This window comes from Engraulis encrasicolus, chromosome 3 (assembly GCF_034702125.1).
Source record: "Engraulis encrasicolus isolate BLACKSEA-1 chromosome 3, IST_EnEncr_1.0, whole genome shotgun sequence".
Taxonomy (NCBI): Eukaryota; Metazoa; Chordata; class Actinopteri; order Clupeiformes; family Engraulidae; genus Engraulis; species Engraulis encrasicolus.
The window spans coordinates 40,472,893-40,487,892 of NC_085859.1; the positions used below are offsets into that span (position 1 = coordinate 40,472,893).

At 45.0% G+C, this 15,000-nt stretch overlaps 1 protein-coding gene across 1 annotated transcript in view; it reads left to right on the plus strand.

Annotated features, from left to right (window-relative positions):
* srrm4 (serine/arginine repetitive matrix 4) overlaps positions 1-15,000 on the plus strand; it is a 119,479-nt gene that overhangs the window by 72,913 nt on the left and 31,566 nt on the right. Inside the window, exon 3 of the mRNA XM_063193950.1 lies at positions 2,827-2,967. Within this exon, the coding sequence (XP_063050020.1) occupies positions 2,827-2,967 (141 nt within the window). The remainder of the gene's footprint in view (positions 1-2,826; positions 2,968-15,000) is intronic.

Genomic DNA, 15,000 nt, shown 5'->3' on the forward strand with positions numbered 1-15,000 from the left:
TAGTGTAGATCAATGCAGACCTCCTTGGTAGGCTTATTGTCTACACATGCATTTTACATGCAAATGTACTGCACTCTCCTGGCATTTCGATTTCACGTTACAATTCAAACACATTGATAACCTCCCTCTCATCTGGGGTTGGGGGCCCCACCACCATCACATCCAACACACCACACAGTGAAGCTACTTTCATGCGACTCAATCTGATGTGTTGGTCGCCTGTCAAAAAGAACCACAAATCCATTTGATGAAAAACGGTTATTGTTCTTGATGCTATTTAGTTAAGCTTACTAAGGATATTAGTCTTGTGTTCTGTGAGGTATAAGAAAGATTTTTTTTTTCTTTCAAAGGTAAGGGGTGGGCGCCAGAACTCAAACTCGCCTAGGGCACCAAATAAGCCAGAACCGGCCCTGTGCATCACGCCACACAGTGTTTGCTACACAGTTAATTGCAGAGGCGCGGCAGCACCAAATGTAGTATAGGCCTTGGGGGAAGTATTTACAGCAAGCGTTTCCATTGTAGGTTTTAATAAGGGTGGTGTTTCACAGACGCATATTGAAAATATTAATCTTCGATAATTGAGTTTGTTAACCTCAGGTGACTTTGGGGAATTGGGTCAAGAAGAAAGGCAGTACACACAACACTGTGCTTATTTACGGTACATGTGTGAGTGGCCCGTACTTAATTAAACCTACCTGCTTCAACATGAATTGCACAATGCTCTGATGAGCATAGTCTTCATACGTGTATAACTTATGACGACTCTGCTCATATGACGTGAAAGCCCAACTGGCAAACTCTAACTCCCACTGCCATTGTGACACAGCACTTCACAGCACACAAGTGTTCACTGCACACTGCACACAACGAAATTGCATTTATGCCTTACCTGTGCAAGGGGGCAGCCCCCAATGACGCCCCAAGGGAGCAGTGCGGTGGGAGGTACCATGCTCAGGGCACCTCAGTCATGAAGGAGGATGGTGCAGAACACTGGTTATTTACTCCCCCCACCAACCTGATGGGTCGGGAGTCGAACTGGCAACCTTTGGGATACAAGTCTGACACTAACCGGTTACCCATGACTGCCCCGCCATGACTGTCATATAAAAAGCATTGTGAAGCTTATGCGTGTGTTATAACCCTCATGAGTGTGCTTAACAATGAATGATACGAGGATTGAAAACCATATTCATTCCTAAAATTCATATTTTTGGTATACTCAGGAGTGCACTTACATGGACTTTATAGTGCTGTGTTGTAAATCTATGTAACTGACAAGTAAGTGACAACGAATTATAAAGCTTAATCTTTAATTCTTGTTCACCTCACCATGGTCATTATCAAGAGGCCAAACTTAATTCACTTTTTCCACTTTAAAGGTGCACTGTGTAATATTTTTAGTGGGTTAATTTCCAAAATTCACGCTGTCCATTTTTAGCTGCAAAACTTGTCGTCCTTTGGTCATACTAGTAAATATTGGTTCATTATTTATTAATATTCATGAAAATATCAAATTTGCCTATTTGCAATAGGCAGCACAGTTTCAATGAGCAGCATAGTTGCAATACTTACTCTGGCCACAATCTTACATGGTGCCCCTTTAAGTTGTAATGGGTATTAATTAAGGTAGGTTAATTAAGTATGGAATAGCGGCCGACGAGGTGTCCCGATATCAAGGGAAATAATGGATGAGGCGGAGCGTTCTAACAGCCCGAGGTCGCAGCTGGCCAGCCGGCCAGCATTTCAGTATTAATCTATTAATATGTTGATCTAATACTTCGTGAGAAAGTAGATTAACCACTGCGCTTGGTACGTTGCTATGGGCACCACTTCCTAATCTAGTGAGACGCGCCTCTATCGGAGGCATGTTAGGACGTGCGCAGAACGTTGGGGTGACTTGACAACCAAATGCGATAGAATTGACGACTGGGTTTTTGACTTGACAACCAGATGCAATAGAATTAGTAACGGGGTCTTGACTAAACAATCAGATGCGATAGAACTAACGACGCGGTCTTGACTAGACAACCAGATGCGATAGAATTAGTAACGGCACTTTGCCAGAAAGTTAGAAAAGAAGCAATTAGACGCCCGCACGCCCGCATGACATCATAGGTGTCCTGCTACGGGGGAATAAAGGACACCTGCTCAGCCAATCAGAAGACGTTCCGTCTGCTCACCGGGTGATAATATGATTGCAACTGTTTGCATGCCTGTTGTCCTTTAAAGCTGCGGGAGGTGCACCCATATTGTAAATCTAGTAGACATTGAAACCTTGTAAGGGGTCTTGTAGGGGTGTGAAACCAAAAACTGAAAAAATCCAGGAATCCAGCAATGTGAAAACGAATCCTTTTCTTCTAAGGGCGGAAGGGAAGAGTTAAAAGGCAGGAAAAAAAAAATCTGAAGGTGCTCTTGAGCTTCTTCTAATCCTCCGTCATGCCCTCGCATTGACGCGGCTGACAACCTCCAGATGCAAATTGATGACCAGGGCGCCTGAGGCGCGGAAGCATGCACTGTAAATAAACGCTTTCCATTGACACATCATTTCAGCCGGGAACAGTTGACCTCAAGCGTTTTTCTTTTTTTGGGGTGTGAGTGGGTGGGGGAATGTTGTTGACAGACAAAAAAAGAAAGAAAGATCAAAAACAAATACAAACACCACAGCAACAGGGAAATTACGGTTGGCAGAACGCAACCTTTTGTATGGAAATCAAAAACAGACATCATACTTTTGCTTGAATGTCCTTTCCGAAATAACTGTCATTTTCTGCTCAATCAGGAATGCTATTAGAAACCAATGGTCTGTTTCTTGTCCTTCCTCCACAGATCTGATGCTTCCATCTCACTACCTTCAAAATTCACAGAGAAGGATGCGGAGTCCAAGGAGAGCGAAGTGGTGGCCAGACATCACAGTGGGCGCGCTAAGAAGAGGGGGCGGAAGCACCGCAGCCATCACCGAGCTCGGAGGTGAGTGAGAGTCAGGCAGCAACACACGTCGACAGGGCTGGGCTGGGGAAGAATTAGGGCCCGGGAACTTTTGGCTTAAAGGGGCCCCTCTTAATTAGCGGCGCAGAATTGACTCACCAGTGGGCCTTGCACCATCGTGGGCCCCTGTTTTCAGAAATGTAAAAAAAAAAAACGATTTATATTTCTGAAAATAGGGGCCCACGAGGGTGCAGGGCCCACCGAGAAATGCCCGCTATGCCAGATGGTCAGGCCAGCCCTGCACTTCGATGCCATCCAACAGTAGTCCAACAACTCCTCTGAACTGCCTCCCCAAGGCTGTTTGGAAATTGCTTGGATTTACTGTAGATTCTGGGTTTCATCCCGACTTTTCGATTCTGTTTTAATCTCTTCCAAAGACATTCCAAAAAGTGTCTCAAAATCACTTTTCTTCTTAGGTTTTAGCCACTTTAAGTCACCATGAGAGAAACAAGCTGTCTTTCACATCAAACCAGTGTGTACTGTAGGATGTTTGATCACTATACCTCTCAGGTGAAGGAGACTCTTGTACGACATATATCACTCTGATACTTCATGAAATCTAAAGTTAAAAGTCTTGGTTATTTTTTTTTATACGAAGACGCCTACAGGAGGGAGATGGAAAAGATTTAGACTACTTAAATGGAAGACACTCAAATGTATTGTTTCATTTTTTTCTTCAAAAAAAGACCCTAAAGCGAACGAACAAAAACAATCTCACTTTTCAAAAACCCACTTTGATCCTTAGGTTGCACTGTAAAAAAAATCACAAGAGGCGTGAGGGAGGGAAGTCTGGAGATCTGCTGTGTAGAGAGAGAGTAAACACTCTTATCAGCTCTGTGCAGTGCAAACATGAAGGTGATGCCGAGAATTTAAAGAGGAGCTAGCTGTGCCTTGGTGTGCCCGTTGCTTCTTAGCTTCGCTAAGCCAGGGCCGGCTCAAGCCTTTATGGGGCCCTGAGCAAAATTTCATTCGGGGGCCCTTCATACCACCACCTATATTCAGCATCAGATACTTAATAATTGTATAGGAAAAATATGGAGCCCTACAGGAGAAAAGTTGCTGACCACTGCTATGGGATACACAGTGTGTGTAACAAAACTGTAGCCTTCCTTGATCTTTGCTGCTCACAGGGGGCCCCTGGTGTCTTGGGGGCCCTAAGCCACTGCTTAGTTCGCTTATGCCTTGGGCCGGCCCTGCGCTAAGCGTTTCTGCATTCAAACACACAACGATAAGGACATCGGACGGGACGTGCGTGGGCTAGAGAGATTTCCTCCAGCGCTGCTGTGGTCTCCTCTCAAACCGCGGAGGTATAAAGCCACAAACAGTCAGGGGTCAGCCACGGCGATGTAAAACACATATGCATCCCACGACCCTGTTGCATATACACAAAAACAAACCGGCCTGTTAGTTAGTATCTTCTGAAGTGCCCAAACGTGGACATGTGAGGTAAGCCCCTTGATCGGACTACATGAAACCACAGCCTCAGACATTTTGAAGACGAGGGAGGCAGATATGCAGGTCAATGGGGTTAGCCAACACCACAAGGATACATTGCGCTATTCAGACATGCCGTTATTCAGACACTGATGTGTCTGAAAACCGCTGCGAGATATGCCATTTCTGTGGTTTGTGCTACGTTGCTCAGCTTTTATCAGTTTAGGGAGAGTGCATACAGTTACCCTAATCCTAAACCTAACCCTAACCCTACGGTATGTATGTCTGAATAGCTGTATGTCTGAATAGCGGTATGTCTGAATAGCGGTATGTCTGAATAGCCCTTGCCCCCCAACACTCTGTCCTGGACTTGAACCCTGACTCTCAGCACCTGAGATTTGGTAGGAGGATCAGCTGCTGTTCTGGTTTAGTAAGCTTAAAGCTAAGACCTCCAATTCTAGCAAATTTTCTTGAGGTTTTGGCAGTTGGCATCATTTTTTTGAGGAATTAGGAGGCATGTTTACAGTCCTGTAATGTAGATCTTCTCATGTGGAGCACTTCAGTACCCAGACTTGAGTTCTCAACCTCATAGTAAAATCACATTAGAAGTTCAGTGTCCAAGCAAGATGAGAAGCAAGACGCTGGTCCTTGGTAACTCTTTAGAATATCTACCCAAAAAAGCTTTTGTGGATGCACAATGCTCAGTGGAGTGGGAATTAACTTCTACTGTGCTAGTTTTATGTGGTTTCATGCCTTCTGGTCTTTGAAGGAGAACCTTCCAGGGCCGATGCGAGGGCGCTGTGTCTGCTTTGTTAACATAGTATTTCTTGCACCTTTATAAACATTTGTAAATATTTCGTTGATTAGTTAATTATTAGGGGCCAAGCAGCGAAGCTGCCTGGCACCTTATAGTGTTTCTACTGTTTCTTATTATTTTTCTTTCTCCTTAGGGAGTCTATGGCAGCCCATAGAGCCGTATGGTCGAAAATGCTGAAAATTGGCACACGCGTTCAGGACCGTGTCAGCATTACCCACAGCAATTTATAGGTCCCCAGCCCCAACCCTCTAGCGCCACCAGCAGGCCAAAGTTGCAGGTACATTTCTGCTTGTAACTTTTGAACCGCTGGGCCAATTTTCAAAAACTTGGTATCCCTGGAATCCTTGGGCCGAGACGAATCCAACGCACCCTATGACGTCATTTTCCGCCTGGAAAGTTTTCCCGCCATTTTGAATTTTGTGAAAATCACTAAAAATGGGTCTCCTCCCTTAATTTTTGACATTTTTTTCTGAAAATCGGTATATAGCATCTCTGGACTGAGCCTCACAAAACCTATGCCTTCAATTTTTTATATCTTTTATCGTTTGGCCGTGACAGCCAATCAAAAACGTTCTTAAAGTCGCCAAACAGGAAGTGAAGTCATATCTTGGCAACCCATGGTCACAATCTTCTGCAAATTGTCACAGACATTCTTGTCCATGCCATGACCCACCAAAACAAATTTCAGGTCGCTAGCTCAAACTCTCTAGCGCCACCAGCTGGTCAAATTTTTTGCTACGTTTCTGCCCGTAACTTTTGAACCGTACGCTCCATTTTAAATCTGGTGGTACCGTTGAAATCCTTGGGCCAAGGCAAATCCAACGCATCCTTTGACATCATCGTCAGCCAATCAAAAACAGCCTAAACGTCGACAAACAGGAAGTGAAGTCATATCTTGGAACCCACCCTTCGTCACAATCTTCTGCAAATTGTCACAGTCTTTCTTGTCAGTGCCATGACCCACCAAAAAAAAAATCAGGTCGCTAGCTCAAACTCTCTAGCTGGCCACCAAAAGTTTTAGCTACATTTCTGCCTCTAACTTTTGAACCGCATGCTCAATTTTTATTCTGGTAGTACTGTTAAATTCCTTGGGCCAAGCCGAATCCAACGCACCCTCTGACATCATATCCGCCACAATAGAATGCCCGCCATTTTGGATTTGGTGAAAATCAATAAAAACCCATCACCTCCCTCAATTTTTCACATTTTTTCTGAAAATTGGTATATAGCATCTCTGGACTGAGCTTCACAAAAAAAATGCCTTCTTCATTTTTATATCTTTTATTGTTTGGCCGTGACAGCCAATCAAAAACGGCCTAAAAGTCGTCAAACAGGAAATTAAGTCATATCTTGGCAACCCATGGTCACAATCGTCTGCAAATTGTCACAGACATTCTTGTCCATGCCATGACCCACCAAAAACAAATTTCAGGTCGCTAGCTCAAACTCTCTAGCGCCACCAGCTGGTCAAAGTTTTAGCTACATTTCTGCCTGTAACTTTTGAACCGCATGCTCAATTTTTATTCTGGTAGTACTGTTAAATTCCTCGGGCCAAGACGAATCCAACGCACCCTCTGACATCATATCCGCCACAATAGAATGCCTGCCATTTTGGATTTGGTGAAAATCAATAAAAGGCTCCTCATCCTTCAAATTTAGTCTGATTTTCACAAAACTTGATACACATGATCTCTGGAGCACTGTGAAGAGGTCCCTAAAAGGGTTTTATTACATCTTTTACCGTTTGGCCGTAACAGCCGATCAAAATCCTCCACACAGACGCCAAACAGGAAGTGAGCTCATATCTCAGCAACCCATGGTCAGAATCTTTGGGAATCGTCACACACATCTTGGCTATCCCATGACTCCCCACAAGAACTTTCAGGTCTCACTCAGCTCATCGCTAGCAGACACCTGCAGGTCACAAATCAAATTTCGAGGTATATTTCTGCTTGTAAAAAATAACTGTGCGTGTCTCTGACAGTCTGCCTGCTCGGCTCTTTCGGTTGCCATGGCGACTTAGGCGGACTTCCTGCTTGGCCCCGCATTGCTGCTTGCAGCTATATTTTCTAAAGTGTTTATAAAGCGGTGAATAGGTAGTTATTCTAAAGTGTTACGGATCCTTTTCTCAGGCATTGAAAGGGAGCTGGAAACACTTAGTACACATAGAGATAGGTTAGCTGCAATTCTGCCATGTAGGCTACACATCAAGGCATCATCAGCTGTCTAAATTGTGTAATTACATTCACACACCAGTCGCATTTGATCTGTCACAGCTTTTGTTTTGATGCTGTGAAAGTGACTCCATCTGCCATTGTAATTACACAGCGCACCAACAACTATATTCACCCTTTTGCATTTAACCCATCACACACACACGCACGCACGCAGATGGACACACACACACAGACACACAGACACACACACACACACACACACACACACACACACACACACACACACACACACAGACACACACACACACACACACACACACACATATATACACACACACACACACACACACACACACACACACACACACCTACGCACACACACACAAGTGCATGCACAAACACACACACACACACACACACAACACACACACACACACACACACACACACACACACATACACACACACACACACACACACACACAGACACACACACAAACACATACACATACACACACACACGTGCACACACACACGTGCACACACACACACACACACACACACACACACACACACACACACACACACACACACACACACACACACACACACACACACACACACACACACACACACACACACACTCATAAGCAGCAGACCAGACAGCCTTGATGTCGGCAGGCATCCAGGGGAGCAGTGCTTGCCTTGCTTCTGGGGTTGGGTAGATGGATCCTAAGCTCTGACCCCCTGGTCTGAGGTCCATTACCTTAACCACCAGCCAGCCCCCTGTAGGTGTGCATTTAGGTGTGCATCTTCACTTGCAGGTAGAAGCAGTAAGACATTAAATGGTGGCTTGAAGCTCAGCTCAGCGGGGTGCTCTCTCAGTAAGTGGGCTGTGTAAGTGGGCTGTTGTGTTGGGTCTTGTGAGGTTTCTAGCCCCATTGCTCCTGCTTGGCTCAGCTCAGCTCAGCTCAGCTCTTGGTGTCACACACACACACACACACACACACACACACACACACACACACACACACACACACACACACACACACACACACACACACACACACACACACACACACACACATACACACACACACACACACACACACACAGAGACACACACACGCACACACACACACACACACACACAGACACACAGACACACACACGCACACACACACACACACACACACACACACACACACAGGCGACTCACCTCGGCGGCTGACAGCTTAAGTAATAGGGGCCATTAGACGTGACTCTGCCACCGTTTCGCCCTCAAGGTTGCTGTGGTCGGTCAGGCAGTGCGACGGACGGCTAAAAGCCACTCTGAAAACACACACACACAGAGAAGAACACTGGTGCCGGCGAACACCATACTGGTTGTTCTGTGTGAGAGAAAGGGGGGGAAATGTAAAGGGAGATTTGCATGCAGCCCACCACAGGCTCTCTGACTGAGTGCCACTAACTATGTAATTAGAGGAAAGAAAGGAAGAAGAAAATGTATGCAAGTGGCAATAATGGACATAGTGATCATTTTTTGTCAAGTTGAGAACTCACATAGCACACAGCACAGAGGTAATTGCACACATGTATAGTACACACACACACACACACACACACACACACACACACACACACACACACACACACACACACACACACACACACACACACACACACACACACACACACACACACACACACACACGGAAGTGACTTGGGGAGGTCTATTGTGTGGGGGGGTCTGACTCCTTCTTTACACTGTGGGAAAATCCATTTGACACAAATTGCATCCACTATATGACACTGTATAAGTGGGGAAACGAATGTCCATTTAACTGGTGTTGCTTATTGACAAGGCTTTGAGCGAATATACATATTTATGTCTGAGTTACTACTGATTGCATGTCACAGAAACGCAGCATAACACAACTTGCCGTATACCAAACATGCCACCGCACAGGATTTGAAGTCATGTTAATGGGCATAAGGAGAGTCCATTTAAACCCACTGCCAGTGCCTACATCGGAACATTTCTAATTAGCATTAAAATGTCAAAAACTGTGGCGTGCTGTGGCGCAGTGTGGTCCTACCAAAGAAAAAAGTCAAAGAATGCGCGCACATCAGTGGCACAGGTGCTGGACCAAACGTAAGATAACTGAGAAGAAAGTGAAGGTCCGCAGCACTGTTGAATGCTCCCAAAATATTTATTCGCACAACGTTTCGGACTGAACGTCCTTCATCAAGGTGCAACGATGATGTAGGACGTTCAGTCCGAAACGTTGTGCGAATAAATATTTTGGGAGCATTCAACAGTGCTGCGGACCTTCACTTTCTTCTCAGTCCTACCAAAGACCCATATACAGTACACACAGTACAAAATGGGATGTTAAAATTCCAGCCTAAACTTATACTGTATAATTCCAGATAGTGTTTGTACAACACTCTGCTCCAGGAGCCACCAGTGTTCAATATTATATTTACAAATGATTGAGTAGAAATAACTTAATATATAAAATAAATATTTATATATTAAATATTTAAATATAAATATATAAATATTTACATATTTATATAAATATATATGTTACACTCAACAAAGACAATAAACACCATCTTTGAGCAGGGCCAAATGTTGTGAAATTGAGTTAATTTTATCTCTTTAAGAGTTAAAATAACACTGATATGTTATTTTTTACTGTGCAGGCAAGTTTGGTCAAGGAGATCCAGATTCTAGTCCAGCCTGGTTTGTAGCTATCCAATTGCCTCACTTGATGCGGTTGAACCCTCAAGCTCTACAGTATACAAAGTTTAATACTCATTACTCAGATACTTGGACCAACACAGTGTTCAATTCAACTCTCATGGTGTTGAATTAACACAGAGCAAGTCCGACAGGTGGAAAAAGATGAGTCCGTCTATGCACTGCCGCCTTGTGGACACAGGAGGGAATTACAATTTAAAGAAAGCATTTCAGGCAGACAGACAGACAGATGGACCGATGGACGGACATATCCTTTTTTAGAGATGCTAGGACGCATCTAAAAATGTACTGTGTACAACAGACTGTTGCTGTTCAAAAAGTGCCAGTGTTTCGGAGATCTAATTTTGGGTACACTTTTGAGAATGTAAAAATATTCACGGTTAATTAGAAGCGTCGCAGCAGATGGTGTCTCTGTCATGTTGTAGGATGCAATGGGCTGTGATGTTGTGCTTTATCTGTACTCCGTACCTTACAATACCTTACCTATGACAATATGAGTCTCCTTGGCATTTGAGTAGTTTTGCAACACCAGCAGAATAGTGGGTAATCCTGCAATCCTAAATTGTGCATAGAGAACAAGTGTTGCTAATTAAAGTTAAAGTTTTGTATAAATGATTCACGCTCAATTAGTTAGAGTACATCGCCGCAGATAGTGTTATAGCGTGCAATGGGTTGTGATGTTGTTGCTTTATTTTTTTGCACACACACAACACTCAAAGTGTTTTTCCTACAAATGTGCCCCCGTTTAGCCATGTGCACAGTGAGCCGTGGCAAATCAGAGGGCAGCCATGTGAGCTGTAAGCGGGCCTGTATTGGCATACTGCGGCATCGGGCTCCTTTTAACTAGCAGAGGCGATTCTTACACGCTTTGGGGGCCGTGGGCGAAAATCTGACCAGTTTTATGGTTATTACTGTAGCATTGTGAACGATAGCACGATATAGGGTTATTTTTGTCTCTCAACTGATTTTGCGTCACCTTGGAACACAAATCTTTCACCTTAGCTACAATGCGCTGTGGGAAACTGTATTGTCCATATGGGACCGTCATCCTTGACCCTTCACCCTTTGAGTTTGTTAAGCTTCCTTCTTGACCAGCCCCTGCCAACAACCTGCATAGGGATGTGTCTGTTTCTGTGCTGGTCTGTCTGTATGCTGTTGGCATAGTGAAAACACATTTCTGCCTTTTAATTTTTAGAAGGACAATAAAAACTGAAAGCAATAGCCATGGGAGAAGAGACACAAACAATGTCATTTCACCAAGCTAAAGCTTCGAGAATGTTTTTAATACATCAGTTGTATTGGGTTGTGTTGTGTTGTTTATGAAGTACTCCCAAAACTATGCAGAAGTTCTGTTTAAAAAAATATGATCACCTGGCTCACCCAGCGCCATAAAGATGAGAGATGAAATCTCTGACTTTTACTGTGGCATTTACAGGCCCAGTCTCCTACTGCATCACATTCCAATGCAGAGAGGGCCGGACAGGCCATATGGCATAGCGGGCATTTCCCAGTGGGCCCCGCGCCCTCGTGGGCCCCTATTTTCAGAACTGTTTTTTTTACATTTCTGAAAATTGGGGCCCACAAGGGTGCGGGGCCCAACGGTGTATCATTTCTGTGCCGCTAACGATGAGGGGCCCTTTAAGCCAAACGTTCCCGGGCCCTATTTCTATCCCAGTCCAGCCCTGGGCCCAGACAGTCTCTTCTTACTGCATCACATTGCAATGCAGAGTAATTCCAGGAGATCTGCCAAGACGTTCTGTTAATGCGGAGGGAAGAGAAGACACACTGATGATACAATCAAACCAGGAAAAACAAACAAACAAACAAACAAACAAAACAACCCAAGGCTGGGTTCGTCTCCGGCCCAGTAATAACTACATCTTGACAACTTGTTTACGTGTGTGTGTGTGTGTGTGTGTGTGTGCGTGTGTGTGTGTGTGTATGTGTGTGTGTGTGTGTGTGTGTGTGTGTGTGTGTGTGTGGTGTGTGTGTGTGTGTGTGTGTGTGTGTGTGTGTGTGTGTGTGTGTGCGTGTGTGTGTGTGTGTGCGCGTGTGTGTGTGTGCGTGTGTGTGTGTGCGTGTGTGTGTGTGTGTGTGTGTGTGTGTGTGCGGTGCGTGCATGTGTATTTGTGTGTGTGTGTGTGTGTGTGTGTGTGTGTGTGTGTGTGTGGTGTGTGTGTGCGCGTGCGTGCGTGCATGCGTGTGTGTGTGTGTGTGTGTGTGTGTGCGTGTGTGTGCGTGGGCCTGCGTGCATGTGTGTGTCTTTATGTCTCTGTGTAGGTGTATTTGTGCCTGCGTTTTGTGGCTGCGTCTTCGTCTGTGCCCGTGCCTGTGTGTATGTGTTTGCTTGCTTGGTGACAAGTGCACTGATAAGATGAGATCTATTCACCAGCAGTGACTCAAACTCATGCGGAGGTCTTCAGTGAAAAGGCAGCCGCACTGCTTCAGACTGACTGCTAGTGTATGGAGAGTCAGCTGCAGTCACAGGCAGTGGCAGTGGCAGTCGGGGCCGGATTAACGCACAGGCTAGATATGGCTGCAGCCTAGGGGCCCCCACCTGCAAGGGGGCCCCACAGGCTAGATATGGCTGCCAGGGGGCCCCCTGACTTGACAAAAGTGTAAAATTGCAGAATTGTGAGAAGATGTGATATTGAGAAAGTCATGTTTTGTTGAGTGCAGTAGGTAGACATGTCATCCTTATTTTCCTGCTCATAATTAGGACGCTGGCTATGTAAATTTCTTGCAAAATTTGCCTTCCAAGGGGGCCCACAGCAACATGTAGCCTATAGGGGCCCCTGTCCACCTTAATCCGGCTCTGGTGGCAGTTCAGTGGGGGTGTTCACCAGAGAAAGAGAGAGCGTGTGGGAGTACCTCTTAATGAGTGACAAAGTTTTTTAATCAGACAGACAAAAGTGCTCTAGCTGCCTTTGTCTCTCGTCAACCTTAATGCATTTCAACTATAAGTAGTGTCCCCGTCTGCTCCCATCTCCTCCACTACTGCAGATGTTTATTCAAGGCTGCGTATGCCTGTACATGCTGCCGGCAGTGACACACCGCATATATTGTATTAAAGTCAGTCTGGCCAAGTCCAACCTGCCAATTACTAGGAGATACAGTATGTCACAGAAGTGAATACACCCCTCACATTTTTGCAGATTTGTCCTGCAGATTTTTACTGCAGATGTTTATTCAAGGCTGCGTATGCTGCCGGCAGTGACACACCGCATATATTGAATTGAAGTCAGTCTGGCCAACCTGCCAATTATTATTAGGTGATATAATGCAGCAGTGAAACATGAGTGCTATATAAAGACATCCTCATAATCACTGGTCATATTGTTTGTAGCTCCGTCCAGTCCTACTAGGTACATTTGAGGAGATGCTTATTGATCTCGCTGTCGCATGGTGCTGGTTGAACCTTCAGGTTTGCAGGTTTATCCTGCAGGTTTGCCATATCAAGCTCTGTCTGTTAGGTCCCTTAACAGGCTTTTTTGTTTTTGTTTTTTTTAGATTTTTTGGGGGGTCTTTTTCGTCCTTATTGATGACAGGATATGAGAGGTGGACAGGAAGCGAAGGGGGAGAGAATGGGGAGAGAATCGGCAAATGACCCGGGCCAGGAATCGAACCCAGGTCGGCCGCATTGCAGACAAGTGCCCTACCGTTCAGCCACGGCAGGGCCCCATTTACAGTCTTAATTCAACACCAAGAGAGTGGGGTCAACACCAAGAATGTGCCATTCAACTCTGTAAATGTTGAATTAAGACTGAGATATTTAGGCGCCAGTGTTTGGCAGCCAGGCTATCAGGAAGTGCCAGTGTCATGGGATATCTTTCAGCAGGGAAAGAGAATGTGTGAGAGGACATCTTAATGAGAGACACAGTTTTCTAATCAGACAGAGAATTGCTGACTTTGTCTCATCAGTGTTAATGCATTTCAACTATCGGTGTCCCCAGTTGCTCCCTCCCATCTTCACGGCTACAGACGTTTGTTCAATACAAAAACGCCCAAGAGATGGAAAAAAAAGTACTTTTGCCCTTCTATAGGTACAAAATCTGAAGAAAAGAAAAAACTGATTTTTCCAAAGAATGATATCAGAGCTCTTTATTCTGTTGGGGCGGTCCCATTCTGTTGGTCCTCACTAAATGTGTTGTGTCAGTTTCCAACACTTCAGAGAACTCTTGTATTTCTTTCTTTATTTTTTATTAATCAGACTGATCTCAAAACCGCTTTTCCTCCATTTTTTTTCTCCATTCATGTTTCAAAGCTCTCGTGTCTCGCACTTAAAAGACCATGCAAAAAACAAAGGCGATTGTGTTGTCATATTTAACTTGGACTTGTAGTGCAGTTGAGCAAGAAATCGACCAGCACCCGGGGCCTTTGATCTGTCTGGCAAAAGCGAAGAGCAAGGGAAAAAACTCTGCAAGCCCACGACGGCACACTGATGGCCTCCGTGACTTTAATGTGAAGGTTATCCTCAGAAACATCACACGAGTCAGATGGGCTGGCGAATTTGAAGGGATTAGAGGGAGCTGAAAGGGCACTGTTTGATCCGCAACGACATTTCCTCCCTGTCAGATGCTGCGCTTGCTTTGTTGCACGCCATAAATCCCCCTCCTGCTCCTCCGTCATCCCACCCACCGCCGCCGCCACGCTCGGGCCCGTAAACTCCTCTCCGAAAAAGATTCGCAAACCAACTCAATTAGCCTGGGCGAAGACGCACTAAATTGCATTTAAAGAGAGGGCAAATGTCTTGTGCGACCTCTCTGGTGTTTTATTCAAATTTACACACCCGCTTACTTGCTTAGGACACACGCTAGT